The 26,390-nt window shown below is 46.3% G+C and overlaps 1 protein-coding gene and 1 long non-coding RNA gene across 3 annotated transcripts in view; one reads left to right on the top strand and one right to left on the bottom strand.

Annotated features, from left to right (window-relative positions):
* Positions 1-1,271: 1,271 nt before the first annotated feature.
* Positions 1,272-26,377, bottom strand: LOC119703094. 2 transcript variants are annotated; one of them, XR_005257548.1, is made up of 6 exons: positions 22,795-26,377; positions 21,184-21,324; positions 18,521-20,857; positions 16,300-16,365; positions 15,076-15,237; positions 1,272-2,953 (listed from the first exon to the last, which is right to left on the bottom strand). It is a non-coding gene; the product is annotated as an uncharacterized LOC119703094 (long non-coding RNA). The 2 variants fall into 2 exon arrangements; XR_005257547.1 differs by having other exon boundaries at positions 18,521-21,324.
* LOC119703092 (TGF-beta receptor type-2-like) overlaps positions 7,587-26,390 on the top strand; it is a 33,957-nt gene continuing 15,153 nt past the window's right edge. The window contains exon 1 of the mRNA XM_038142356.1: positions 7,587-7,875. Within this exon, the coding sequence (XP_037998284.1) occupies positions 7,824-7,875 (52 nt within the window). The 5' untranslated portion in view covers positions 7,587-7,823. The remainder of the gene's footprint in view (positions 7,876-26,390) is intronic.

The raw sequence follows: 26,390 nt of genomic DNA, 5'->3' as shown, positions 1-26,390 counted from the left end.
TCCTGCCCACCATCTCTGCTGGGCAGCACCTGTGGATGTCCCATCCTGCCACACTTCCTCAGGAGAGATTAAAGTAGGTAAAATCTGCCAAGTTCAGCTCTGGGGAAGACTCTGATATTATTTAATGAAAGCCCCAGCTGCCCCATCTCTTCTCATTGAACAGGAACAAACCTCCCTGTGCATTTCTGTCATTCCCTGTCTGTGTTTTTGGAGAGACATTCAGGAAGTCCACCCTTCAGCCCCTACAGAACATCACATACTGTAGATTTTTATACACACACACACATATATACATACATATATATATATATATATATATCTTCACTCTTGGGTTTATTCTCTCATGATCCCATGGTGTCTACACCATGGCAAACTGGGACTGAGAAATGGGATGAAGAGGTTGTTCCTATTTATTCCTCATTCTCCAAATACCATTTTGGACACTCAGGAATGGTGTCATTGTTCCCTGGTTTACATATCACATCAACCCTTGAGATTTCCCATTCTTGCACCAGATTAATGTCCTTTGATTCAGGCAGTACATTCTTTATTATTCTTATGTAGCTTTTTTTTTCTTTTCCTACTCTTCTCAAACCCAGGTTAAAGGCCACTTTGGGGGATTACAGAGTTGATATTATGGGTTTCTTTGCTTTGCTTTTTTCTGCTTTGTGTAGGAAATGGGTTTTTTGTAGTGTTGACCAGAGATGAATTTGCATACATTTTTCATCCAAAAATTAATCTTCTTCTTTCAACAACAATTAAAATAAATCTCAAAATCCCCTTTGAAGACCCCATGAATTAATATTTGGCGTCTGGTTTCTATTCTGTTGTCTTCAATGTTTATGCAACTTTTTCCTCAGATTATTTGAACTGATACCTCAATCTATCCTTTCCCACCCCTCCACCACTGTAGCTGTATGGAGTTTCCCAAGCTTTTCCACAAAAGGCTTTCCTAAAACAAAAGTTTTTTACAAGTATGTGAACTGTGATTTGTCCTCTGAATAGGACTGATTTAAGATTTGTTTTCTAAACCCAAGGTCCAGTTCAGATGTAAAAGCACGATTGCGTGTTGTAAGACACAGTCTGTTTTTCATTAAGCTATGGTTTTCTTATGTTTACTCAAGATGTACATCAAGATACATACCTTGTATCAATTACACTTGCATTTGCAGCATGTGCATACTGAAATTTTTCTGATCCCTATCAGTTATATAATGGAAATATTTATATGAAACTCATGCAGGATATCATACTTTGTGCTAAATATTTTTATTATGGAGAAAACATCATCAATAAAGTACAGTAATATATTGTAGGTCTTACATTCTACAATTTCAAAAACTATTTGCTCCTTTGAATTTTCTTCATACACTAAAAGATGTGGAGAAGAGTTAAAACATTGCATATACAGGATGAGGGTAGTGGTAGAAGTGCCTAAATCAGGATGACTGGGAGCCTGGGTAGCCCTCACGTACATTCCAGCTTGGAGAGTTCAGAGGAGACTGAGATGTCTTGAAAAAAACAATGTGCAATGGAGAGATCTTCCATAAACATCAAAGTCCTCTTCCTGAGCCGTGTTTCCCTACCTCAGCCTGCAAAGTGGGATACCAGTATTTTCTCACAGCACAATGCTGCTCCCAGGAGAACTTCCAGGACTTGTGCTACTTTGGTCAAAATAAGCTGTAGTGCTTCCCCCCTAACTAGGCACAACTACTCATGCACCCAGGGTCTCCCTGGATCCCCTCTTTCCAGGATGTGAGTCCAACCTCCTGCAGGTCAGTCTAACCAGGACACTCTCCTGCTCTTCAGCATCTTCACTTGGCAGCAGGTCCCTTGTTCTTCAACTTAAGGCAAACTCTACTCAACTTCCTACCTACAAGTCCCTTCTGTCTCTGAAGTTGCACTGACTCCCATTACAGCCTCTGGAAAGCAGGGAACTCCATCTTTTCTATTCTGTAAATCCATTTGTTTTAATCCTACTGTTATACTGAATAAACTGCTTTTTGATGGAAGAAAGCTATATTACCTCATAAACTTTTCTTTTATATGCTCTGATTGGATTTTTCGACAGTCTGTGTTGCTCTAGCAAATAACACACCTCCAAAAAAAGCCATATTACTGAGAAATATTTCAGATATTTTCCCCTTTGTCAAAACATTATTTATCACTATCTTCATTTTGAGTTCCTCATCTTTCAATTTCTTAGAAATAATTAGATTTAAAAGATAATAAAACTACTAACGACAACCATCATGCTACTGAGAACCAGAATGAAAACACCTAAAGCAGTGGCTCTGCTTTGCATCTATCCTGCAACACCTTCAGCCTTTCAGTAACCTCAGGAAGAGAGAGTAAACCAGCCAATATTCCTGCTGACTGTGTATCCTGTGCAGGATCTGGCTGTGCCGGTGCTCCAAAGCAGGGAGCTTCAGGACAGAATGGATTAATGGAGCAACACCCTGGAGCTGAGAACCCACCATCCACACCACACATATTTTAGCTGATAACTTTTAGGGTGCCTCTAGCCCACCCCCAGGGACTGGCCACCCTTCACAACTTCCAGTTTGGCTGCTTATTGAAAAAACCCCCATGTGTGCCTGCCTTAAGACTGCCTTGTAACACAAGCCAAAGCAGGAAGCCCCGGAGTTTCTCTTCAAAAGCACATTCCTGATCCATGGTTCAGGCTCCTGGATCCTATCATAGTTTCACTACCAGTAATAATAATACAAAGATCATGAGTCAGGCTGTCAAACTGCTCCTATTTCCCTCTACAGAGTAATTCCTCCAGAGCTGAAGGTATTCGTGCTCCAGAGGCATCCGGCAGCTGAAGTGATGCCAGGTTGTACTGTTGGTCTTCAAAGGCTGATCCCCACTGAAGAGCCTGGCATCTGTCTGCATGTGATGTCCTTGGTGTGTGATGGATGCAGCAGAAAATGCTGCTTGCTTAGGATCCCTAAGAAAATACAGAAGAGGAATTAATGTCAAGGAACTGTCTGTAAAATGCATGAGTAGCTGCTTCAGCATGGCAGAGTGCAAGAGGAAAAGTAGGTGAGTTCAGGCTCCTCATAGACACATTTCTGTCATCTAAATATCTGAGTGAAATGAGTACTAAGGTGTAGGAAAATCAGCATTTTGTTAATTTTCCAGAGAAATAGTGGAAAACAGATATGGGTGACTCTTGGGGTGGGGAAAATTATCCAATTTCACTCAGTCTGAAACTGGTAGCAGTGGTTTCCATCCCTTTCAGCAACAGCATATCTCAGTCCACAAATAAAAACAAGAAAACCAAAACTAATCCACATTTTTGAAAGAATCTGTACAAACACATCAGCAGTATGTATGAAAATGTATTAAAAGTGGCTTCAAAAGCAGCTCAAAGTAAACCATGAGAAAACTTCAAAGGAAGAAAGCCAGATGATGTGTGACAGAATTGAAGAGAAAAAAAAAAAAAACAAACCAACTCAATAACATTGTAAATGGTAAAGACTGGTAGACCTCTACTTAATATTGGTGCAACTTTGGTCAAGGAAGCTGTTACACAGTCTGTGAGAAGTCAGAACTTAGGCCAGTGCATCTGGACTATGCAAACACTCCAATGAAAGTCAGGCATCACTTAGAAAGTGCAATTATCCTGTGTGTCTACCGAAACAAGCATTAGCTGAGGGGCTGTAGCACAGGGACATTGGCAGGGCTAAGGAGAAGGGGTTGTGGCACAGCAGACAAGGCTGCCTGTGCCCAAAGGATGAATGGCTGCGTCCCTCAGGGTGCAGTGCTGGCTTTGACTCCTCGTGCCATCGGATCTTCAAAGGTTACCACACCACTGCTGGGACCAGCTGCAGCAAGGGAATGGAAAATGTCAAAGGCCATGATGGTATTTTTCCTTAGGTGGTAGCAGGGGCCACAAGCCATAGCACCACATCCAAGATCTCAAACATCAAAAGCTTGTGAAACTGAGACAGTGCAAGGTAATGAAAACTTTACCCAGAGACTGAGGGGTACCCTCAGTGCCACCAGGCATTTGAATTTAGTCAAACCCTCCCAGGACTGGAGCCAGTGTCCTTGTGAATGCAGGGTGGAGACAGCAGCTGGATTGGATCCACACTGCAAGGTGCACATCTTACTCAGCCAATTGCTGCTGATGGCACAATGAAAGCAAGGTCATGTTTATAAGATGCAGAAGTGATGACATTTCTGGGGTTAAATTAACTGCCAGGACAAGTTGCCGTAGTACAATATGAGCACACAACACAAAAACAAATCCATACTGTGGATTTGTGCTCATTAGTAGAAGCTAAGTCCTGACCCTATCAGCTAGATGTTTTCTTTAGACCTGTCTTTTAATACTTCAAAGTATAAAACAAATTCTCCTAACAACAAAGACACTCACAGACCTCATCTGAAGCCAAACATCACTATATGAACAGATTTTAAAAAGAGCAATGCAGATGCAACAGATGTTAGTCCAGTTGTGTAATGTGCAAGCAATCAAGAGGGCCAGAAGGATATATCCTGATTGCACAAGTAAACCTAACACCTTTTGTTGTAGTCAGTCATTTTAAACCCAGTACCCTGATAGGATCTCTGGGGCCTGGAAAGCATGGAGGAGGTCCATGGAGAAGAGAGAAGCTCAGGAGCACTGGCCCTTACATTAGCACTGTCTGGGGCATGGTTACATGGCTCTCTTCTCTCTCTCCCTTCACATTCCCTGTCACAAGAAGATGATTTTCACCCCTGGGAATAATAACAGGTTTGAATCACCTGGGCCTGGCACACGTCCACCATGAGGTTACCCTGTGCAGGGGTATTTAGTGCCCTTGTTGGGAGCTTCAAATCTATTGCTTCATTGCTGAGCGTTGCCTCCCACAGGCTGCTGGAAACCCTCCTTTAAACATATGCTATATTGTTTCAGGTGTCCAAAGTTTTATTTTACTTCTCTAGTAAATATCTTCCAGCTCCTAAATGAGAACGTTGGGAAAACTGCTCCCACAATGCAACTTAAAAATCACCCTGCAGAGACCTTACGTTCCTCAGCTTAAATCCAGCCTTCAGTGTGTCTTGAGTTATGAGGCTGTCCAGACCACTAATAGAGAAGCAGGGGAATTTACACCAAAAGGAATAAACAAGCCAACAATAAAAATAACCATTTATCTCTTTTTCCTCCCCAGTGTCTTACTCAAAAGGTCACTGTGTTCTTTCATGGAAGCAAAACTCTATAATGTGAGTTGAGGCACTTTAGGCCAAACCCCAGAGCACTCACTTTTCCCCAAGTAACTTTGGTGGATTTTTAGTTTGATTTCTTTTTCCTTGGATAAGGTCTAAGAAATAACCAGGTTCTCCAGAACAGAGCTGGTAGTCAGGTCAGTGGAGCTCCTGTTGACCTGGGGTGACTCATGGCATAGTGCCAGCCTCTCTTCCCTCCTCTTCTTCAGATGAGGTTTGCTTGCAATAGCCGCAGCTCAGTGGGCTAAAGATGCAGACTGCAGCTCCCTGCAATCTCACACAAGGGCTGAACAGACAGGCAGGTTTCCCCTGCACAGAAAGCAGCTGGCAGTGCCCAGTGGCCAGTTTAGGAAAGCAAACCTCTGCCCATGTCATCACAGCAGCTTGTTTTGCTAAGCAGAAGGTCTAACACCATCTAAAACTATGTACAACTGTTTAGCAAGAGCGGGACATGCATTGCTCCCCAAAACTTTCCTCTTGCAGAGCTTCCTGTAGATATCCAACTGCCTTGTAAAGGTGCAATTGCATGGGACAGCTACTGCCTTTGTTCTCATTTCAGTGAGATCTGGCCCCAAGTCTCTCCCCAAGATTATTCTGCAGACAGGACAAAGCATTTTACAGGGTTCAGTTTGGCTTAGAAGTTGTTTGGGATTGCCTGGAATTTTGGAAAATGCAGATCCTGCAGCTCAGGGTCCCTGACTGCAGTGACATTGTGCAGGCATCCTGCTGCCTTCCCAGGTTCTGCTGCTAGAAAAAATAATACCCCATGCTTCTCCTGCACTTCCAAATCCTACAGCATGTTTTGTCAATGTCCACCATTGTTTAAAGCCCCTCTGGACTCCTGCTGGGGACACTATTTCTCTCCAAGTTTCATAGGCAGCAGGGGTTTCTTCCTGGTTTTAAAGGGGGCTCCCATGGATCATGAATAACCTGTGATGTTGCTAACACTAGCCCTACCCAGTTGTGCTGTAACACACACAAGAGTTCACATCTGAAAATCCAACTGGCAGTCTGAGAAATCCATGGGCGTTCTGAAATGCTCTGAATCCGAGAGAGGAGGTCACCCCAAGAAACCACCGTGCACAAAGCAGTTCCAGTGTGAGCAATTCCAATATGTTTGTTGGAAAATAACATCTTTCTGAAAGCTTACTGAACATTTGCTCATTCTTAGTCCTCAGAGGCCGTATTTGATCTGTGGTAGCTTGCACCAGGGACATGCAGGAATTTCCCCATGGTCAGGCTGAGCTGACTTGCACCTGGGCAAGTCAGAGCAGACCAAGCAACCCTCTGCAGAGGCATGTGTGTGTCACCATGGCACAGGGGACACACGTTGTGTTTATCAGCTGTGCGTGCACCACATCTGACATCTCCTCTTTTTCCTTTTTAAACCCAGAAGGAAGGAAAAGAGATACTGTTATTTAACACCCTAACAGAATTATTTCTATAAATAGTTTACAAAACAAGTGGGTACAAATTATCAGCAAGATGGATACAAAGAAAGGGCCTTCAAGTCCAATGGAGGAAAATATTCACCAAAATGAATACACAAACAATAGGTACACCACATAGCCCCCTCAAACTGATTAATGAACCAAAAAAATTACCCCTTGTAAAAAGGGTAAATAAAAAGTTTTCAGTAACTATAAAATATTATCTTTTTTTTGGCTGCAAAAAGCCGTAGTAACAGCATCTCTTTCTCTGGCACACTCAAATACGGACTGGGGTAGATCAGAGAGCAAGAGTTTGAGGATTTTACTCCTCCTTTTGCCACTGATCGATTGTGTTAACAACCAAGGCAAGTCAGAATTCTGCTACATTTCACAGTTTCCCTTTTGTAAGTGGGATAATATTTCTTACTGGTTTTTGCAGAGCAGTTGGAGGTCTTGGGGAGAAAGCAGATATTTAAATGCCCTATGTTATTATTTTAGGCCCTGATTCAGGAAAACGTATATGTTTAAATCCTGCTGCTTTAATGGGTTGCAAGCACCTATTTTAGGCTAAGCTCACATTGATGTGGTCTTTCTGAAAAAGCTGCCCTAAAACTTTTAATTATCCCTATTATAAATATAGCCCGTTGAAGCTTATTTAAAAGATAATTTCTAAAATACAGGGGAAAAGTAATGAATTAATGGCAGCTCAGCATATTGAGGCATTACCTTTCGTGCTTTACTCTGATGAAAGACTCATGCAGGAGTACCATGCCTTTTTGATTAGATGCATGCAGCAGCCTTTAGGTCCCCTTCAAAGATCCTTGGGCCGTATGGAGCCAGGAGCAGCTCTGCATTGACATCGAGGGGGAAAAAAAAAATCGAACTCTTTTTCTCAGAGCCTGACTTCTTCCCCCAGCCCCCCCTCTCATATTTGTATATATTTCGAGAGGAGAGTCAGGCTTAGCTTGTTCATAAACTGCAGTTCCTGGGCGGACCCCACGCACAGCTGGGCTTTAGCGGCTGGATCCGCCTTCCCGGCAAGCCTGAGCCGGGAGCCTCGCAAAGAGGGGCTCCGGGCTTGACAGCAGAGACGCAGGAGACTGGCTCCACCGAGGGAGGATGAGCTGGTCCACGCCGTGAAGCTGGGCTTCTGCTTGCCAGTGGGATCCAGAAATGGGCTACTGGAGGAGACCGGGTCTGCTTTCCTTACTGCTGCTCTCCTTGTGTGAGTAGAAAAATGTTTCTGGTCAGGCAATGTTTTAAGCAACATACTCAGAGAGGTCGTTTATTTTTCCTTCCTCCAGCAAAACAGCTAATCTTTGATTTCTCCCCTGACAGCAATTAGCCAGAGGATTGGAAATAGCAGAGAGTTTAGTTGAATACTCTGCTACGACTGCGTGAGCTGCGTATTTCTCCTATGGCGAGGGGCAAGCGGCTGCTTGGTGGAAAGCGCTGTGTGCTCGCTTGGAGCAGCTCGCAGATGTCAGTGTTTACAGTGCAAAAATATATATAGGTCAGCATTACTTGTTGGGAGTTTTTATTTTATTGAGGGAGATTAAAAGCAACTGAAGTGCACCGCTGAACGATCTGGCTTCGACAGTGTCCAGATGTGGTGAAGTTTGCAGCTTAGAACTTTTATCAGCCCTGGTTTATGCACAGAATTAATCGAACTATTAAAGAAGGAAAGAAGTGGGGAGAGGGGGAGGAGAAGTGTCTTTGCAACAACATCTGGTTATTCGGCAAACCTTTCCAGCCCTTACGTAAAGATCTCTTTGTAATAAGTGCCCTGTTTCAGTTCTGATAGCACTTCTTCAATACTGTAGATAAAACCCCCCAGCAGCACTTGAAAATGTGCCCATCCGTGGTTTAACTTTTTTGTGTTTATATCTTGATGATTGTTTCATAACAGGGAATGGATTTGTGTATAAGTGAGTGTTATATACACATCTCCTAAGTATGTGTGTGTGTCTTTCTGTATATACAGAGTCTGTGTATGTGTATACAGGCATATATCCCTACAAAGCAGATATTTTTATATTTGCATGGACACTACTTTTAAAAGTGAACTCTTATAAACACAGACCTGTTGCCCTTGCTATAGAAATTTCAATGCAACCAAAATCACTTTTTGCTAAAAGTGATGAAGGAGGAGGATTATAATCCCAGGATTTTTGCATCCAAATGAAAGCACTGGGGGCCAGGATCTGTATCTGCATTCACTTTACATGGGTCCCCCTATCTACAAGACTAGGGAATAAAAGAATGATTGGTCAGTAATTTGTGTGTAGGCAAACAAAACCATGGGTGCAACTGTTGAAGCAGAGAGAACCAGAAGGGGAGATTAAGGATATAGTATCTGGTTGATTTTTCAAAGTTACAGAGATTTATAGTATTCATTTTTGTAGATAATACGCTAAAGTGTGGTTTGAAATGTAGGATGCTATACTGATAACATCCTGCTAACTTAATCACATTTGGAACAGGAATTACTACAAGTTATTATTTAAAGCACAGTCTTGGGTTGTTTTTGGTAAGAAAGAAGACCACTAACTATCCTTTAGAAATACCTAATTTTGGAGTTACTTAACTTATGGTTTCCTTTTTCTGAAAGGCAAGGTTTTAATCTGAAAGAAGCCAAACCAAAACATATCACCATTACTAAGTTCATCTGAAAGGTTATGTGAGTGATATGATGACAAAATTTGCCTCTGCACAGGGTAAAAAAAATAAGCCAGGGCTTGCTCTCTGTGATTCAGCTCACCAGTGATAGATGTTTTCTGGGACTACATCCACTTCTTTTGCATTTAGTGTTAAGATTGAATCATTCTGAGAAAGTAAAAGTGGCCAAGGAGGCCACTTCACATTGACATTAAAAGAGAAGGGAAGAGCTAGGTCCCCAGATTCCCCAAATTGACAGAACATTCACATTCAGCTGTCCTTCAAGCAACAAATCATACCACTCATCAAGCCTCTCTTTAAAGAGAGACAACTCTGGCTTGGTGGCAGCAGCAAAGTTGCTCCTCTTAGCACAGAAATTTAAGACTTGCCATAGAGAACATGGCCCAGAACACTGAAATTCAGCTACAGCACTTCCCTAATTCTCCATGGCCAGCCCTACCAAGACTTCAAAATATCCATCCTTAAACTTCTCCTTGGTGACAGTGCCTGCTGGAGGGCAACAATTTTACATGACTTTCTCACCAGAAGGTGAAACAGGAGCTGTAGTTTCACCACTGCTAACACAAACCCTCACACGGGTGAGCAGACAGTCCTTCCAGGACAGAAAGCTGGTGCAGTCCTGAACTTACCTGGGCCAGACAAAAAAATACGAGCATCATTCAGAATTGGAAAACTGTCATACAGGGGGGTAGAGCTGGAGGCTTGCAGTGTCTTTAGGTTGGCCAGGAGAGAGCTGAGAGGTGAGCTGGCCATCTACACTCAGGTCCTGGAAAAACCTTTTCTGGCAGAGGGCTTCCTCTTCTGTGGAGCAGAGATAAAACAAGATGTGCGCACTGGAAGTTAAAATGGGACAGAACACAGTGAAGTTGTTCCAGCAGGTAGTTACTCAGGCTTGGGATCTGGTGGGTATTTGTTGCTCAAAGCCTTCAAGACTGCAAGACTACCTGCTTGGAAGTCCATAACCTATACAGAAACTACAGATTTGATATCAGGATTACTGTGTTGTGCTCATGGAAACACTCTGGCCTTAAAAGTAGGAATTAGGAGTTTTCCTTCCCTGTTTTCTATGAATATTGGGAAATTATCCCTTGTGCTCCATCTGTCAGGAGCAGGGCTCACATCCACACAGGAATGGGGCTGAGCTCAGTCTCATCTCACGGAGGGGACAGCAAAGCATCACAACCCTCTAACCTGTGGAGACTGCCTCAAGAACATGAGCTAAGTGTTGCTGGTGTGACAACAGCTCTCAGGGCTGTGAAGAGCCCCAGGAGCCTGGCAGAGCCTTTGTGCCTCCAATCTCCAGAAGAGGATATGAAACTCCAAACCTGCCAAGGCATGTAGCACTTACCAAGGGAGAGCAAGCTATACCCCTTGGGCTCTGGTGAGGTTCCAAAGAAAGAGAAAGAAGATTTTTGAAATTAGGTGAGGTTGCAGGTCTGCTACCCCAAGTCCAGAGCTCCCAGTTCCCGGGGTTTGAGTCTGCTTTCCCATAACTAGGTCTCCTGTTAAAAATGCTGGTCCGGTGAAATATCCTGACATTTTTTGCCAAGTCTCCTGGGCTCCCTTTGCCATGGTTGATGGCTCTACAGAGAGTGCATTTGAGGGGTTATCTCCTGATAGATGGTGGCTTTCTGAAGTCACATCCTCTTTCCTGCTTGCAGAAACTGTTCCCCCAGTGAGCCTCTTCAGCTAAATATATAGAGCGTATAGAATTCATAAATCAGGACAGGGAGCTCCAGGGCTGTCAGAAAAGCATCTCTGGCTTTTGATCTGCCCAAGAAATCTCTGACCTATCCCAGGCTCCTCAGGCAGCTTGTTCCAGAAGTTGGCCTCTTATTTCTGAGGTCACCAGAGCTAAAACCAGAAGTTGTAGTGCCACCAAAATGCCAGCCTGCTCCTCAGGCTATTGGGATAGCAGCCCAACACCAATGCATGCAAAATTTAGGAACACTGGGGCAAACAGTGAGAGGAAAAGGGAAGGAAAAAGACAAAAGAAGAGTCACCTTCCACTTCACATGCATTTGCAGAAACGAGCTTGGCAGATCCAAGGACAAGCCAGAGCAGCAGAGCAAACCTCTCCTCCCAAGCTAAGCAACATGTGGAGCTGGGCACTGCCCACCCCAGGACACAGGGCTGCAGGGCTGGTTATGACAATCCATGTCACATTGATTTATTACAGCCAAAACAAAGGAAGAAATTACCACCCTCAGAAAGCTCTGAGGGGCTACCAGAGCCCCATGTTGGCTCAGCTTAGGTAGCTGGGTTAGGAGCAGGCATAGGATCCCACTGCTTGAAGTAGAAACTTGTGCATCCTACCATGAGGCTAAATAAGAACAAAGCTGCAGCAAATTCTCCAGTTAGGAAATAAAAATGGAAGACACAAGAAAAACCCTGACAATGCAGAACTGGAGTGCTCTGCAATGTTGCAAGTGCCATGAGACTCAGCAAGGCAAGTGATGGCTTATTTTCTATTCTCCTTTACACACCTCCAAATCTGATGCTACGGTTTCAGTCCTTGGTGTGAATTAGATTAACTGAAGGTCAAGAAGAGTGGCAGTGTACAGCTATGTGAGATGAATGAAAACTGGTATTTCCTCTCCCTTTGCACCTCCAGCTTTGAGGCAGGCTAGTCATTGGTATAGCTGACCATCAGTAAAGCTTCACTCTGTATTTTAATAGGGGGCTTTGAGGAATGAAATACTTTCTGAAATATTTGGTACAACTTGAAACTAGAACACACAATTTTCTAACCAAAAAATCCCAACAACCAACACAAAACTGATGTTTCCTGGTATTTTACTGGTGTTATCACTGTTTAATGATGGCCCCAAAGACATTTTTGTGTCCTAGTAGTAAATAAGTACAGCCAGCTGCAATCGTGATATTGTTACTCCCATTAGAGACAGAGTTCTGTACAGATGTATCCCACGTATTCATTGAATTTGCAGAAAGCAAACACTGGCATTAAAAACAGGTGACTGGGGCCTTTTATTCTGAGAAAGAATTCCGCTCTACTGCCTGTACTCCACAGCTTTATATTGCTCTGTGATTTGCTCTGTCGAGTTTATTTCCTCAGGACATTGTTTTCCTCTCCCCTTAGTGATAACTCTTTGCAATAACATTTGCTTTCAGCCAGGCTCCACAGTGTTGCAACTTGCCATAAACTAATGAACTCTCCCATAGACTGTCATGTTTTCAAGGAAGCGCAACATCTGATACTTTTATTAAAAAAAACAGTCCCACCAAGGAGACAAAATCAGCAGCTCCCACACACTCTGGTCGTTTCACATCCCGAGTTCAGCACTGTGTGCCAAGTGAAAGCCTCGTGCTGGAAGGGGCCTCCATGCAGAAGGGAGATAACACCACTGATGGCTGCCTGCCCTATCAAACCCACATTATGTCCATGCTGGACCCCAACTGTGGGATAACATTTCCTTAGGGATCTTCAGGGGGAAATGAAGGAGTGGCTGAAAGCTGTCTTGGCCCTGCTTGCATGCACATCCCTGAATTCAGAGTCAACTCTTGTGATCCTGCCTCTGGAAATGATCTGTGGCATCCATCAGAGTCATATTTCTTCTTCTTCAGTTGGTTCATCTTTTTGTTACATCCCATGTAGGGTTGAAACTCTGCTACCAGCTTCTGGTAACTGTCAAAATTTTAGGAGAAGTGGGAGAGCCTTCTTATCGTGCAATCCCCTCTGCAGCCCATGCTCCTACCAATTATGAGGCTCCAAGACTTAAACTTTCATGGAGCTGTTGCACTGCAATGTTTTCCTTCTCATTGATAAGCCAGGAACAAATGACAGCTGATTCATACTACAGCAAATTCATCATGGCATGTGGGTCATTACTGTGTCCAGCTGTGACCACAGCCTGCCGGGCTGTGCTGGACATAGGGCTATGGACCATGTGGACTCCAGCAGCCCAAGGACATGCCTAAACCCAATTGCTACCCTGGATTCAAGATTTTTATTTTTTTTTAAGGACCTTATCACTATTTGATGTGAGTGATTTGAAGCAATCAGCCTGGGCATGCTGTAGCTGGGGGTTCAGTGTGAAGTTCCAGCTATAGTGGGGGGCCGAGGTGGGGTTCCAGCAGAGGCAGCTGCAGAGTGTCACTTTGCAGGGTCCTGTGCTCCAGTTCCACCTGTGCCTCTCCCAAAGTGGCCACAACTCTCAAAGTAGTTGAAGCAGCATCATATTGGACACATTCCAGCTGCGGGGAGACCTCTCCCCTTCCCACGCTGTGGATGGAGAGGTTTCCTTTAGCTCCATGACAGTTACTCTCTACTGGACCCAAAACTCCAGTCTTTCTGGATAAGTAGATGTCTAAAGAAAGCTTCCCCAGCAGCTTCCACCTTGGCTCCAGACTCAGTGCTGGCGAGGCGTGAAGGTTTCTGGAGGAAATTCCAGACTGCCTTCACCCAGCCTGCAGAGAGCTGCTGTCCTGCCCATGCAGCACTCGATGGCAAGTCCTCTAGCAATGCCTTGGAGCTGGAGAGTCCAGACCTCCAGGACCATCACACACCCCCTAATGCACACCCTGCATGCAAAGCAGCACAGATGCGCTCGTGCCAGCCAAGGGAACCAGCACAGCCATGGCAGCCAGCAAACAGGGCTGGTTTATTGCCCTGCCTTGGGATCCAAGCAGGGCACAGCCCTGAAGCAATCACCTGAGCTGACACCCACCGATGTCTGATATTGTCCCACTTCCAAATCTCTCCTAATCTCTTCAGTTCCTGCAACAGCCCTGTGAAGATGTTCCCTCTGGGAACACCTTTGCATCTGGAAGGTCCAGAGACATCTGCTGGAGTTCCCGGCCACTAAGAGGGGCCTTTTCTTTGGATCAACAATGGAAAACCCTGGGATTTTGATACTGATCCATTCTCCCTTCAGCCATCCCAAACCAGAATGCTTAGCTGTATCCTGCATTGCCATAGTTCACTGTGCACCCCATCAAAAGATGATGTTGCCAGTGTGGATTCATACGGTGACCAGCAGCGGTGTGAAAATCCAGAGAAAAATTTCTTCACTTTTCCTGCAAAATCAGGAGGAGTTATCCTCCTGAGTTATCAGGAGGATAACTTAGGCCCCTTCCTGGAAACGGTTCCTGTGACTGCTGTGAGTACAAGAGCTTCTGGTGCATTTACAATGAACACTGGTACAGATATTTCTTTTAAAAGATCCTTTGCTGCTTCCAGGTGGATTGTTAAATAAACTGCTGTCCTTGCAGAATGAACGCCTGTGTCCCCCTTGAGGGTTTGACTGAGCAGGTTGCCAGTCAATGCAGCTGGAACACGATGAGGAACATCTGTTTGATGTTGCTTGACAAAACTTCCTGCCTTGGAGACTCTAAACACCAGCATCCAGCATGGAAGAAACTGAATCAGCTGCTGTCTTGCTGCGTAAAGCATTTTTTCCATGCTAGATCTATCCCAAAATTAGCCCCAAACAGTCCATGATAGCAAAGAAGACCCTTCTTCTTACAGTGGGAAGTGACACACAGACCCATAAGCTCAAGCAGTTGAATGAATCATCGTTCTTCAAATAGACCCAGGGTACAAGCATCCACAGAAATAAGACCAATGGATCCCCTGGGATCTCAGTTCCTGCCATGCCTTTAATATGTCAAAAGGCACTCAGTGGAAGAAAATGCAGACATTCCCACCAGAGGTAGAAACTATTGGCTTGGGGGTGAAGTCTCAGCAAACATTTACCGTGGTTTTGTATATGTACCCTGTGCTCACCTGTTTGTAGAACAGCATCATCACATCTGAGCCTTCCTTTCACCCTTGCCTGGGCTGTCAGCTCTGCAACAGGCTGTGGCTTGGGAGGTAGCTCTTGGGCAGAAGCACTGTTCAGCATATTCAGATTGTGGCATGTCTCAGGAGGTGTCCAGAGGCAGGATACTGAGGTGAAAAGACAAGGCATTACTGCAAAGTGATGACATTGTGGAGCAAGAGATGGGGAATAGAGAACATTCCCTGCCTTGTCATTTCTTCCATGCTGGAAGAGCAGCATTTTCCCCTGAATCTCATCTCCCCCAGCTGCTGACTCTCCCTGGAGCTGTGTGGCAGCTCTGCCCAGGGGCTGGGACTTGTGGAAACCTTCACCTTCTGCTGCAAGGGGGATGTCCTGAGAGGCATTGCAAAGACACACTAGCTCGTGTCACTTCTATGTGCAAAGAAAAAGCACTTCAAGCTTTGTCAACAGGACCCTTGGTTCCATTCCTTTCCAAAAAAATTCCTTTCAAACCCTGGTCCCCCTGCCCTCCTGCCCTAGCTCTCTTCTGCTTTAAAAAATGGAAAATATTCAATTTGAATTCAGCCCTACTGGGCAGTGTGTTTTGGTAAGTTACAACACAAGCTCCTTAAAAGATATTTTTTAATAGATGAAGAAGGACATGCAAGACAAGAAGACACCATCTATTTATGTGCTAAACATGGGACACTTCAGGAGAAGGCGGAAAGTTTTTAGCATTTGTAACCCAAGCTAGCCTCAAGTTCCCTCTGACAGAACAAATTACTTAATTACTGTTAGAGCTGGCCTAAATGAGGGCAAAATTTGACTCTACATAATGATTTCAGCAGACATAAAGAGCTGGCAGTGTTGGAACAAGCTGATGACAGCACATGGATGGATGAGTTCACAGAACATCTCTGCCCCAGCAGCTTGTGACACAGTCCCTTGCAAGCCCTTTTTGTCCTTGGGAATCAAAGTAATACAAATGCAAAAAATACAAACTGGTCAATCATAAGAAGTCCAACCAGAGATGAAGAGCAGCAGCTCCAGTCCAAGTCTCTTTGTGGGCTCATCAAAGACCTTCTAACAGATGGGATACCAAACGTGTGCCAGGAATTTCAAACACTCCTCAGGAAATTCATCTAAATCGTCAGTAGCCCATTTGCACTTAAAACAGAGCAAACCCTGGTGCCCAAATGTGACCCAGATAATGTTTCTGACGTGTTTACCTATTTGGATGGTATCCTTCAATTTCAATTCCATCTATTCTCGGAAATCCAGGATTCATGCAGAGCCTGAAAAATACACAGAAAATTGAATTCCAGAGCACAATATGATGATAATAGTAAAAAAACACTGCTGCACAGTAGTTTTAGTAGTTTTTCAAGGGTCTTGAATGGCATTAGTTTAGGCAGAGCAATGTCTGCTACCCACTAGCATGTCACATGTTTTTCCTACTTGGTTGATTGCTGCTGCTTTTTCTGTGTAAAAGGGGGAACTCATGACTGCTGCATCTGAGAATGAGTTGCAGAAGCTGCAGTTAACTGGGGTATGAGATATACTGTTGATGCCTCTGCAGAAACAGGAGCAACAAAAATGATGGCAACAGCAGAGTGGATTTGGTTTTCTGTTGCATTCTGCCATGCAACAGTCCTAAAAGTGCTCTAAAATCCTCAGCAATTTCTGCAGCAACCTGCAACAGGATGAGTTCAAACCACCTGAGCATGGCCAGGCAGTGACTCCTGCTCCCAGCAGTGAGGGAGGTGGAAGAATGGACTTATTTTTTGAAGACAAGAATGTAGTCAGAACCAAATCACTGCAAAGTGCTCTTCAAAGGGCTGAAATCTCAGAGCCCTCTGAAAACATGGCATGCAAATCCCCAATCATTAGAAGGCAACTTCCACTGGGGATGTGCCAGCTCAGCCCTCTGCAAACCCCACTGGCAGCCCACACGCCCCAGGCTGTGATGTGCTGATAATGCATTGCCTCACCCTGCAAGGCCCCAGATAAGCAGAGGTGCTGGCAGATCTGCTAAAATTACTCATGAACTGCTGAAACTCAGCGTTTCCCCACCTCCTCAGACCCTGAATAAGTTGCTTTGCTTTCCATCTGACAAGGAGGAATGGCACATTCCCCCTGCGTGCTGCCAGGGCTGGTGGGAGTTGCTGTGGCAGTGGGGCCATGCTGTGATGCTGGTGAAGGTCACCACACTGTATCCATGGTTTTCTCTTGGGCTGACCCCTGGCTGTGGGGATTTTTTCCCTCCCAGGCACTTCAGGCTGTGCTGCTGGCTTGGCTTGCTCTCTCTAGGGTTTTCCAACACAACAGGGTCTAAAGGACAGCAGAATATAGGAACAAGAAAGAAATGGGGACATAGGTGCAATGGAAGGGACTTGCTGTCAAAAAAGGTTGCACCTTCAGACACAGGATGGCTGCAAAACTTGGTTTGTGTCATAGCTCCCCTCATCTGACACTCATAGCCCAGTGGCTGACAAATGACTAAAGGGATGAGTACAGGTGTTACCAGGCAAACTCACACCTGCTTTTGTCTGCCAGGGAAGCTTTTGCCTGGCCTGGTCACGGCTCTGGAGGTACTGACCATAATTACACAATGTCCCACGATACCCAGCAGGTAGGGAGTAAAAAAACTCCACTCTCAAGCTGCTGTCCTGGGCAATGTGAGGGATTCCTGTGCTAACCTTCTGTTCTAACCTTCTGTCTTTTCAAGGCAGGATGTAGAGCATCCCTGCTCATCACACAAAAGAATAAACTAGCCTCCAGCAGAGGGGACAACCCCTAACTTCTGAGTTTTCTCCTTGTTTCAGGACAGCTTTCCTCATCTAGTAAGCCAGCACAAGGATAGGTGCAGTGGTGACACCCACATGGAGCTGTGAGCTTGCCCACCAGCATTGCCCTCAGGGCTGTCCCATCATGCCCCTTCACCACCCTCATCTGTCCCTGGATCACAGCTGGAGTCACCTTTATGTTCAAATTCCAGCCCAACAACTGGCAAATGATGTCCCATGGTCCATGAGCCCAGCCAGGTCTAATACAGCATTTCAACCCAATTTGGCTTAGCTTCTTGCCCAGGTGAAGCAGGTGCTTGGCTGCCTCAGGGACTGACTGAAAAATAATGCAAATAACGTGCAACCAGGTAACCCCCAGCACCAACTTTACTGATATTTCAGTGAAGTGTGTCATGAAGTAGAACCAGAAATACACACATCATTTTTAGACATTGCTGGAAGCTTCAAAAACACTGAGAAAAACAAATGAAATCGTGCAAAGTCACTACAGTTTTATCCATCCCATGTTTCCCCCATCCTCAGCTCAAGGTCTCTGGGTGCAAACTGGTGTTAATGGGAAAGATGTTGTCCATGACACCAGAAAGCAAATGCTCCTGAAAGAGCTTGAGTTCAGAGTCTAATGGGGGTGTAGATTTTGCCTCACCTGACATTTACAGTCCTTCCAAAGCTCAGCAAGGGCAGAACATCTTCCTTGTCATGTTGGGCTGGGTCCTGCTGGGCTTCGGGACCTCAGGACTGCAGGGTTGGCTTGCCTGGCTTTTCAGACTTTAATGCCAAACTTTCTTTGGGGAGCAACTTTCACATTTTGAGTTCCTCAGCTGAAAGACAAAAAATAGGCAAGTGTCACACATTTCAAGGCACAGGAGAAATCAACAAACTTACTTAAAAATATTTAAGTAAAATAAACTTCATCATTATAATTTTTCCTCGTAACACACTGTCATGTTCTATGTGCAATTTTTCCATAACTCTTTTCAAATGGGTTGCATGAGAGCTTGGATGCAAATTAACCACGAGGAGATGGGAAGGATCCTTCAGGAATTGCTCTGCATGTGGAAATGAATTTCAGCTTAGCCACTTCAGAGCAATTTTTTTGTTTACTTTCCACTGACATGAAATCAGCCACGATTGCATCGCATGCGGGATTGGTTAGCCAGTTACATAATGCTTAATAAATCCAAGAGAAATAATATAAAACACATCACCCAGTCTGGGAAGAGGAACAGTAACTCAGTCAGTGTCACCAACCCGCCCGGGCCAGGCATCAGTGAAGCATCTGACCCGGTGCTGGGGGGATGCAGGGTTGTGCTGTTGCACGATAAATGTGATTAGGAAAAATGTTTGTGGCACGTGTGGAGGCCTTGAAGACAGACAGATTGTACGTGATGGTGAGGGTCTATGAGGAAGGAGAGCTCACAGCCTCGTGGGGAGGGCAGCTCAGCCCGTCCTGCGGGACAGGGGCATGCTCGCACACCCAGCTCCAGCTGGCTCTGCTGCTGTGTCAGGTGTTACCTCACCCCAGTAACACTCCTCCTTACGAGTGCTTGGTGAAATCACAACAGCCCTGTAAACAAAAAGAGCAAGATTAGGTGATTAATTATTTACCATAGGTTATTTCTGCAGTGGCGTGTGGAGAGAGAACGTTTCACTGGTGATCCCTGGGGAGTGGGGAGGAAGGGAAGTGACCCAGGATGGGGCTGCCAGGCTAAACACAAAATGGTAGGGCTGATTTAAACCCAAAAAAAAGTGGGGGGTGTAGGAAGACTGAAGCTACCTCTGGCCCTGCAGTGCCAGCACTCTGGCTCTCCCAGGAAAGCTGTCCAGCCCACGAGTGTATAGCTCCAGGCACACACCACTGCTCTGCCTGGAGCGGCTCTTGGCCTCCTTTCCCACATTTCCCTCCCTGCTCTGCTCCCCCGCTTTGCTTCTAGTCCCAGAGGAGACCTGCTGATGCCTTCACCCACGCCGTGGCTAACTTCCAACAGAGGAAAAGCCAGGGATGAAGGGGTTAATTACTACAGGCGCAGCACAAGCCAAGTCTGTGACTCCCTATTGCTATTTCGAAAAGAGGCTGCCTGGAAAGGGAAAGGAAAAAAAAAAAAAAAAAAAAAAGAGAGGTTTACTTTACAACCATCATTATTTCATCTGCAGAGTTTATACAATGGAAAATAAAAGCCAGGGTACGCGAAGTCAAATCATTTCTGTTTCGCTAATGGTATGGAAATCGTTTTGTTTTTATAGGGGAAAAACAAATGTGAACTTGATGTGTGTGTGTGTGTGCGTGTGTGTGTGTGTGTGTGTGAGCATGCAACTCCCTTCATTGCAAAGGGCAGAGCAGTGAAATCCAGAAATAAAAAATGACTCAGAGGCCGTAGGACCTATGAGTCAGTTGAGCTGTTGTTGTTTTTAAACACAAGCGAGAGCACAATGTGGCAAACAATTGCCCCTGCAGCCCCCCCCGCCACCGGCATCCCCGCTGGCCCAGCGGCACAGGCTGCCCCTGCCAGCCCCCAGCGCTGGACACCGAGCGGAGCCGGCATCCCACCCCCAGGGACACAAAGGGCTGGAGCAGCTCTGGGAGACAGAAAGTGAAATCTGCGAAAGAAACTCAAGATCTGGTCAGAGTGGATGGAGGAGACAAGTGGCTCCGAGGGCAGGCACAGCCCCATGTCCTCACCCAGACATCAGCTGACCAAAATCAAAGAGAAGCTGCTCTGGCCAAATTCTCCCTGCCGAGCGCCAGGCATCTCCTCGCTGGCCCCTGGCACTGCCTGGGTGCTGCTGGATGCTGGGGTACCTCAGTACAAAACACCCCCACGCCCCAAAGGCAGAGTCATTGTGCTGATACACAGAAAACTTGTGAAAGGCACCCGAGAAATACCGGAGATTACCAAAGCAGAAGGACGGACAGCAATCTGTAGAGCTTGTCCCTCCCCTGGGTGAAGTTAGATCATGATGTAATTTAAGCATCTGAAAGAGACTGGAGAAGCCTGCTGTTATGATCCATACCCAATTTACTTTGTAATGGGACTAAGCAGTATTTGCTAAACACTGAATTTAAAGGGATATTTTCACAAAGGAAAAATAAGTGGTAGAATAAGTCAGTTACCAGCCTGTTTGAAGAAGGTCCAAGCAAACCAGAAATGCATACTGCATGTCTTCCTGGCACTGGAAGAACTGGTGTCTAACACAATCAAAATCAGTCCTTTTTTATGCACCAGGAAACATTTCTGGCTCATTCCTTGCTCCATACTGTACTCTGCCAGATGCAGTATTTATAATGCAGGACCATGTGGGACCACATACCTGAGGGTGGAGCCTGGGTTGGTCCCCTGATCGGGATGCAGCACTGATGGATTTCCTGGGAGAGCCAGTGGCTTGTGCCTTGCAGAGGGAAAAACTGGGATATTAAGATTTTCTGGCTCAATTTGGTCTGCTCCACCTCTCCTACAAAGATAAAGATACAGTGTAAAACACATGGACGGAGAAGAGCAGCCCGACACTAAAAACCTCTTTGGTTCAGCAGCTGAAAGCAGTGCCAGACCCCAGCACTGCAGAACAGGAGTCTGCTGGAGGAAACCGAGCTGCATCCAAAATAGAAGTACAACGCTTTGAGGTCTGGTTCTGGGGAGATTCTGCAGCACAGCAGGATGCTGCAACAAGATCAGGCAAGACTGCAAGAAATCTGCAAGAAATCTGGGATCACTGTTACACAGGTCATGCTGAACAACTTCCATGGGAACTTCTGACCCTGCGCAGAATCTCCTGGAAATCAGGGCACAGGAATTACCCTGATGCCCACCTGTGGCACTGGTTGTTGCATCATGGAGGAGGCAGCTCAGGAGTAACCTGTTGATGGGGAGCACCTGGTGCTCTCACATGGGTCAGCAAGAGAGCAGAGCCCATCAGCTCTGCTGTTGGATTAATCTTGAAAACAAAATATTGCATATAAAAGGGGAAGGAATTTGTTTGTTCTCATAATAATTTTATGAGGCTCCGTTATTGCATACTTGTGTCATTAACTATGGATAAAAGCCCAAAGCAAGACCTAATCCTAAACTTGGCAGCAGACACAGGACTCACCGCGGAGCCCCGGCTCACCCAGGTGGGAAAGCAGGTCCCAGTGCAGGTTGTGTTTCCATCAGGGCACCTACCTGGGAAGAACAGGGCTGCAGGGCTGAGTCAGAGCTGCTCCCCAGTGCTGCGTTTGAGTGCACTGCTCATTAGAGAAAGCAAAGAGCATCTCAACTAATCTCCCTAGCCTTGGTCTCTCCCAGCGCAGAGCCTGGGGATTGCAGGTTGACTGACTTGCATGGAAAAGAGAATGCAGGGCCCCCAGAGCCACCGCAGCAACAGCAAGCTGGGCAGCCCTCTGTGGCTGCTGAAATAGTGTCAGCCCCATCCTGGGGTGCTTGGAGATATGCAGAAAAGAGGGGATAGACCTCACTGTAGAACATTTACAACCTAAAAATTGACAAATTTTCTTTGTCCTTGAGAAATAGAAGCAATGTAAGGACAGTTATCACTGCAAGACAGAGCACGATCTGAAGGTCCTGTAATGGAGGCCCTGTGTAACTAAAGCCTTGGTCTCCTTCCACCTTGGGAAGAGCTGGGAACAGGGATAAGTGCCCTAATGTCTCACTCCTAACACATTCCCTGAAGCCCATCTTGATGTTTAGCTGTCCAAAAGCACCATGTCCGGGAGAATTCTTGAGAACTAAAAGTGTTCCTTCTGCCCCTCCATGAAAGTGCATTTCCTGCCCTTGCTTGGGCTATGAGGAGCTTTCTCCTTGCCTGTAACAAATGTGCTGTGCCTGCACCCCCAAGAACCCCCTGCTTGCTGCTTAGTGGTTCCTCCTCTTTGGGGACCACAGTGTGAGGAAAACTGGAGCCAGAGTGAGGTGCTGGGTGACCCACCTGCTCTCTGGGGCTGCAGGGGTGGATGGTGGCTCACAAAATCCCCCTCTCTGTTCTTACAGGTGCAGTCCTGCTGGCAGAAAGCTCATCTGCTGTGGGTGGCTGCTTCTGTGACAGCAGTGATGGGGCTGGGGTGGAATTCTCTCAGAGAGCTGTTTTCAATGGCTCCTGTATGGGGAAGAGGGTGGGTTTGTGACTACAGCAGTGGTGTTTCCACGGGCTTTGCAGGTGGCCAAGCAGAGGTTGTGGACGCCCTGTGGGCAATGAGAGCCTGGAAGGCTGCCCCAACATGCAGGGAAAAATATCCCGGTGTCCTTGGGTGGTGGTATCACCCCTGCTGCTATTGCAAGAGAGACACAGGCACTCCTGGCATCATTTTTCCATTATTCCCTGACTAGAAAATCATCTCATATTCTCTCAGTAACCTCTCTGGGGTCCCAGTTATAGATACCAGGAGATTTGATCCTGCTCTCGTGCACAGGAGAACAAGCCTTCCTATTGATGGGAAGCCAAGCTTGCTGAGCCCACCTATCAATGACTTCAAACCCTCTTTCCAACTGTCATTCCACAGTAACTTTGACTAACTGTACTATTTATTGGCTCACATCACATCCTTATGGCTTCAATTTATTTTTGGAAAACTCAACCCACATTTAATTAGTTTATAGTTTGTTCCAAGTTTTGCTTATCCAGCTTTTTTTTTTTTTCTAACTTTTTTTTTTTTTGAAGTTTGTATTTTGATGTTTAGCATTTGCCTTGGCAACATCTGGAACCCGTTTATGGAAGTGTATTGTTACTTTTACTGCTTGTGCAGCTTTATTAAATCATCTGACTATTAATATTGAAAGTGTTCATCTGGGTCTAATCAGGGCCAAGATGAGTGATGTGGCAGTTAAATTGTACCTACGAGCTAATGGTTCAAGGACACACAGTCCTGAAGAACCTTGCAGTGGGCTTTGGGCTCTTCTTTTTAGCTTCCTAGGACAAGAAGGAGGAGGGGGGGAAAAAAAAGAGATAACCCTGCTCTTTCTTGCAGAGCAGATAACAGTATCATAGCCTGAGTTAGTTTAGAACAATTTGTCTCCAAAGGATTTTGTCCAGTTACTGCTGTATTTCTGGCTCTTGTTTCCATATTTAACTCCTTCATCTGTCCTGGCTTCCCCTCTGCACAGCCCAGCCAAGCCAAGATCCCCAGCACACACACCCGTGCACCACAGGCAAGTCTGACGTTCTGCCCTGAGATCTCAAGCAAACCCTAGAGATAAATAAGTAAATGCCATACCTGGTGGGTATAAATATATAAATACCCAACCTCATCCTGCACCAGCAACATCCACGACCTGGATTTGTCATTTTGTCACTCCTCTGCAGAGCCTGCAGGTGTCCCTGGGGCGATGGAGCTGAGCCCAGCCCACAGCAGCCTGCTGCGAGCGAGGCACCAGCCGTGGTGGGGATGGGTTCAGCTGGAGGGGTGGAAGAGGAACTGTGGCAGTGACACCACCAGAGCACAGGCCTGGGTGTGGTAGGGCTTGGGTTTGGGGTGAGTTTGCCTTCAATTCTCTGTTCCCATGAAATTACCCAAGTGGAGTCTGTAGGGTGCGGTGGATATTGCTGTAGGTTGAAGGCTGCACACAAATGCTGGGCTTGATTTCCGTTCCACATCCAAAATTCTCATCCTCCAGTGGAGTTTTGCCTCAGATTCTACAAGCCCCGCTCTGGCAGAGCAAGGCAGGGAGGTGAGGGTGGCTCAGGCTGGCTGCAGGTGCTTCAATCCCAGCTGAAGCCATGGTTTTGGCAGCTCACCCTCGAATGGATGAGAGTAACTGAATCTCTTGAGGTCACCCACAAAATCCCAGGGTGCCCCGGCAGGGCCAGAGCAGCCTCAGGGATGGGGGGGATGCTGAGCAAGAGGTTGTGGGCAACATCTTCACCTATCCTGCTGCCCCAAAACCTGGCACAGCACAGTCCCTGCTGAGCTGCATTTTAAGCCTGGCATGGGTCATTTAAGCCAAAATTTCCTCCTTCCAACCTTCGGATCCAACAGTCTTTTCCTCTGCACCCAGATTTTCCCCTCACCATTAACCTTGGCCCTAAATACAAGGCCATGGGAGCTTGTAAATGGTTTATTTCTGTGTGGGAGCCTTCCAGCAGTTCTTTATGACTGTTGCAGGGAGGGGGGTCTGGGCTGGTGAGGGAAGCAGAGCAGGCTGTCAGAGATGGGATGCTGTCAGAGCAGGCTGCATGCCCTGGATTTGGGGAGCAGGGAAGTTAAAAACCCTTTTAGATGTTAGGGCAGTATGTGCATTAAAAAGGGTCCATGGGCTCAGCTGTGAACGCAGGCAGGTCACAGAGGTGACCACAAGGAACACAGGAGTTCCTGCATGTCACTGCCAGACCTGGGGGTGCTCACAACTGTGCTGGGTCACGAGGACCCTGCTTGCAGGGGCTGAGGCTCCCCAGGCTGTAGCCAGGAATTTTGCAATTTTTTTTCTTCAGACTTACAGCTGGTGACAGAAAACTCTGTGAGGGCTGGGGCAGCACAGTGAGCTATGACTGCCCTTTCCATAGGGGCTGGGAGTACCCAGCACTGCTGGGTGGTTCAGGGACATGGCAGCCAAAGGATCATGGATGGCCCAAAGCTTCAAAAATTAGCTGATGTAGTTCAGGTTCATACCTGAACACTTTTGAGTGTGTATATTTAAGTTAAAGGAAAAAAAAGTATAAATAAATATTTCTACATAAGCCACTCGGTGGCATTTTTTAAAGACATTTAGCAGCCTTAAGACAGGAAGTTTAAATTTAGCTGGGATTTATCCCTTAACCAAGCCTAGTTCATGCACCCTTTCTATAAAAATAGAGATAATGTTATGCCTGTGAGATAGAGGCAGAGCAGCTCCCCACAGGCAGCAGTCATTCCTGCTGCTGGGGCAGACCTGAGGCTCAAGGGACGGGAGAACATCTCCTGCTGGGATGGGGCACAGTGGGCAGTGGAGGCCTGGAGGGAGCAGCCCCTGTTTGCCCCAGAGCTTGGGAAGTCTCAGCACAGACACTTGGGGAGTGGGTGGCAAACACGTTTCCCAGCTTGGCCTCATTGAATAGGAAGGGGGAGGACGAGGAGGGAGCAGGAGAGGCAGGAGCTGTCCCAGCCTGGCCGTACATCCCTCCCCTGCACCTCTCCTCCTGCTGAGAGGGGAATAAAGGAAGTCCTGAGGCAAACAGCGACCGGAGATGTCCCTTTTCGAGCACCGAATGTACTCGGGATGAGGGGAAGCGCCAGTTTGAGCCCGGGTCGTAGAGGAAGAAGTAAATTTCCCTTTTAATGATAAATGGTACGGGAGGAGCAGAGGGGAAGCGTGATTCTCTGCGGTTTCCCAGGCTGCATCCGGCGGGACCGGCCCGCAGCATTCTCCCAGCTCCTCGAGGCTTTGGGATAACGCAAAGCACGATTGACTGGGCAACGGAGAGCCAGGCAAAGGCTTTAAAAAAAATGCACGGAGGAATGGGGTCGGTGCAGGCTCCTTCTCCCCTGGCTGTGGGAATCGCTGGGCACGGCGGTTGTTCTTCCCGCTGACCCGCAGCCCCTCTGTGCTCCGCAG

Source organism: Motacilla alba, chromosome 7 (assembly GCF_015832195.1).
Source record: "Motacilla alba alba isolate MOTALB_02 chromosome 7, Motacilla_alba_V1.0_pri, whole genome shotgun sequence".
Taxonomy (NCBI): Eukaryota; Metazoa; Chordata; class Aves; order Passeriformes; family Motacillidae; genus Motacilla; species Motacilla alba.
The sequence above is the reverse complement of the archived record's forward strand: the minus strand, read 5'-3'. Positions and strand labels throughout refer to the sequence as shown.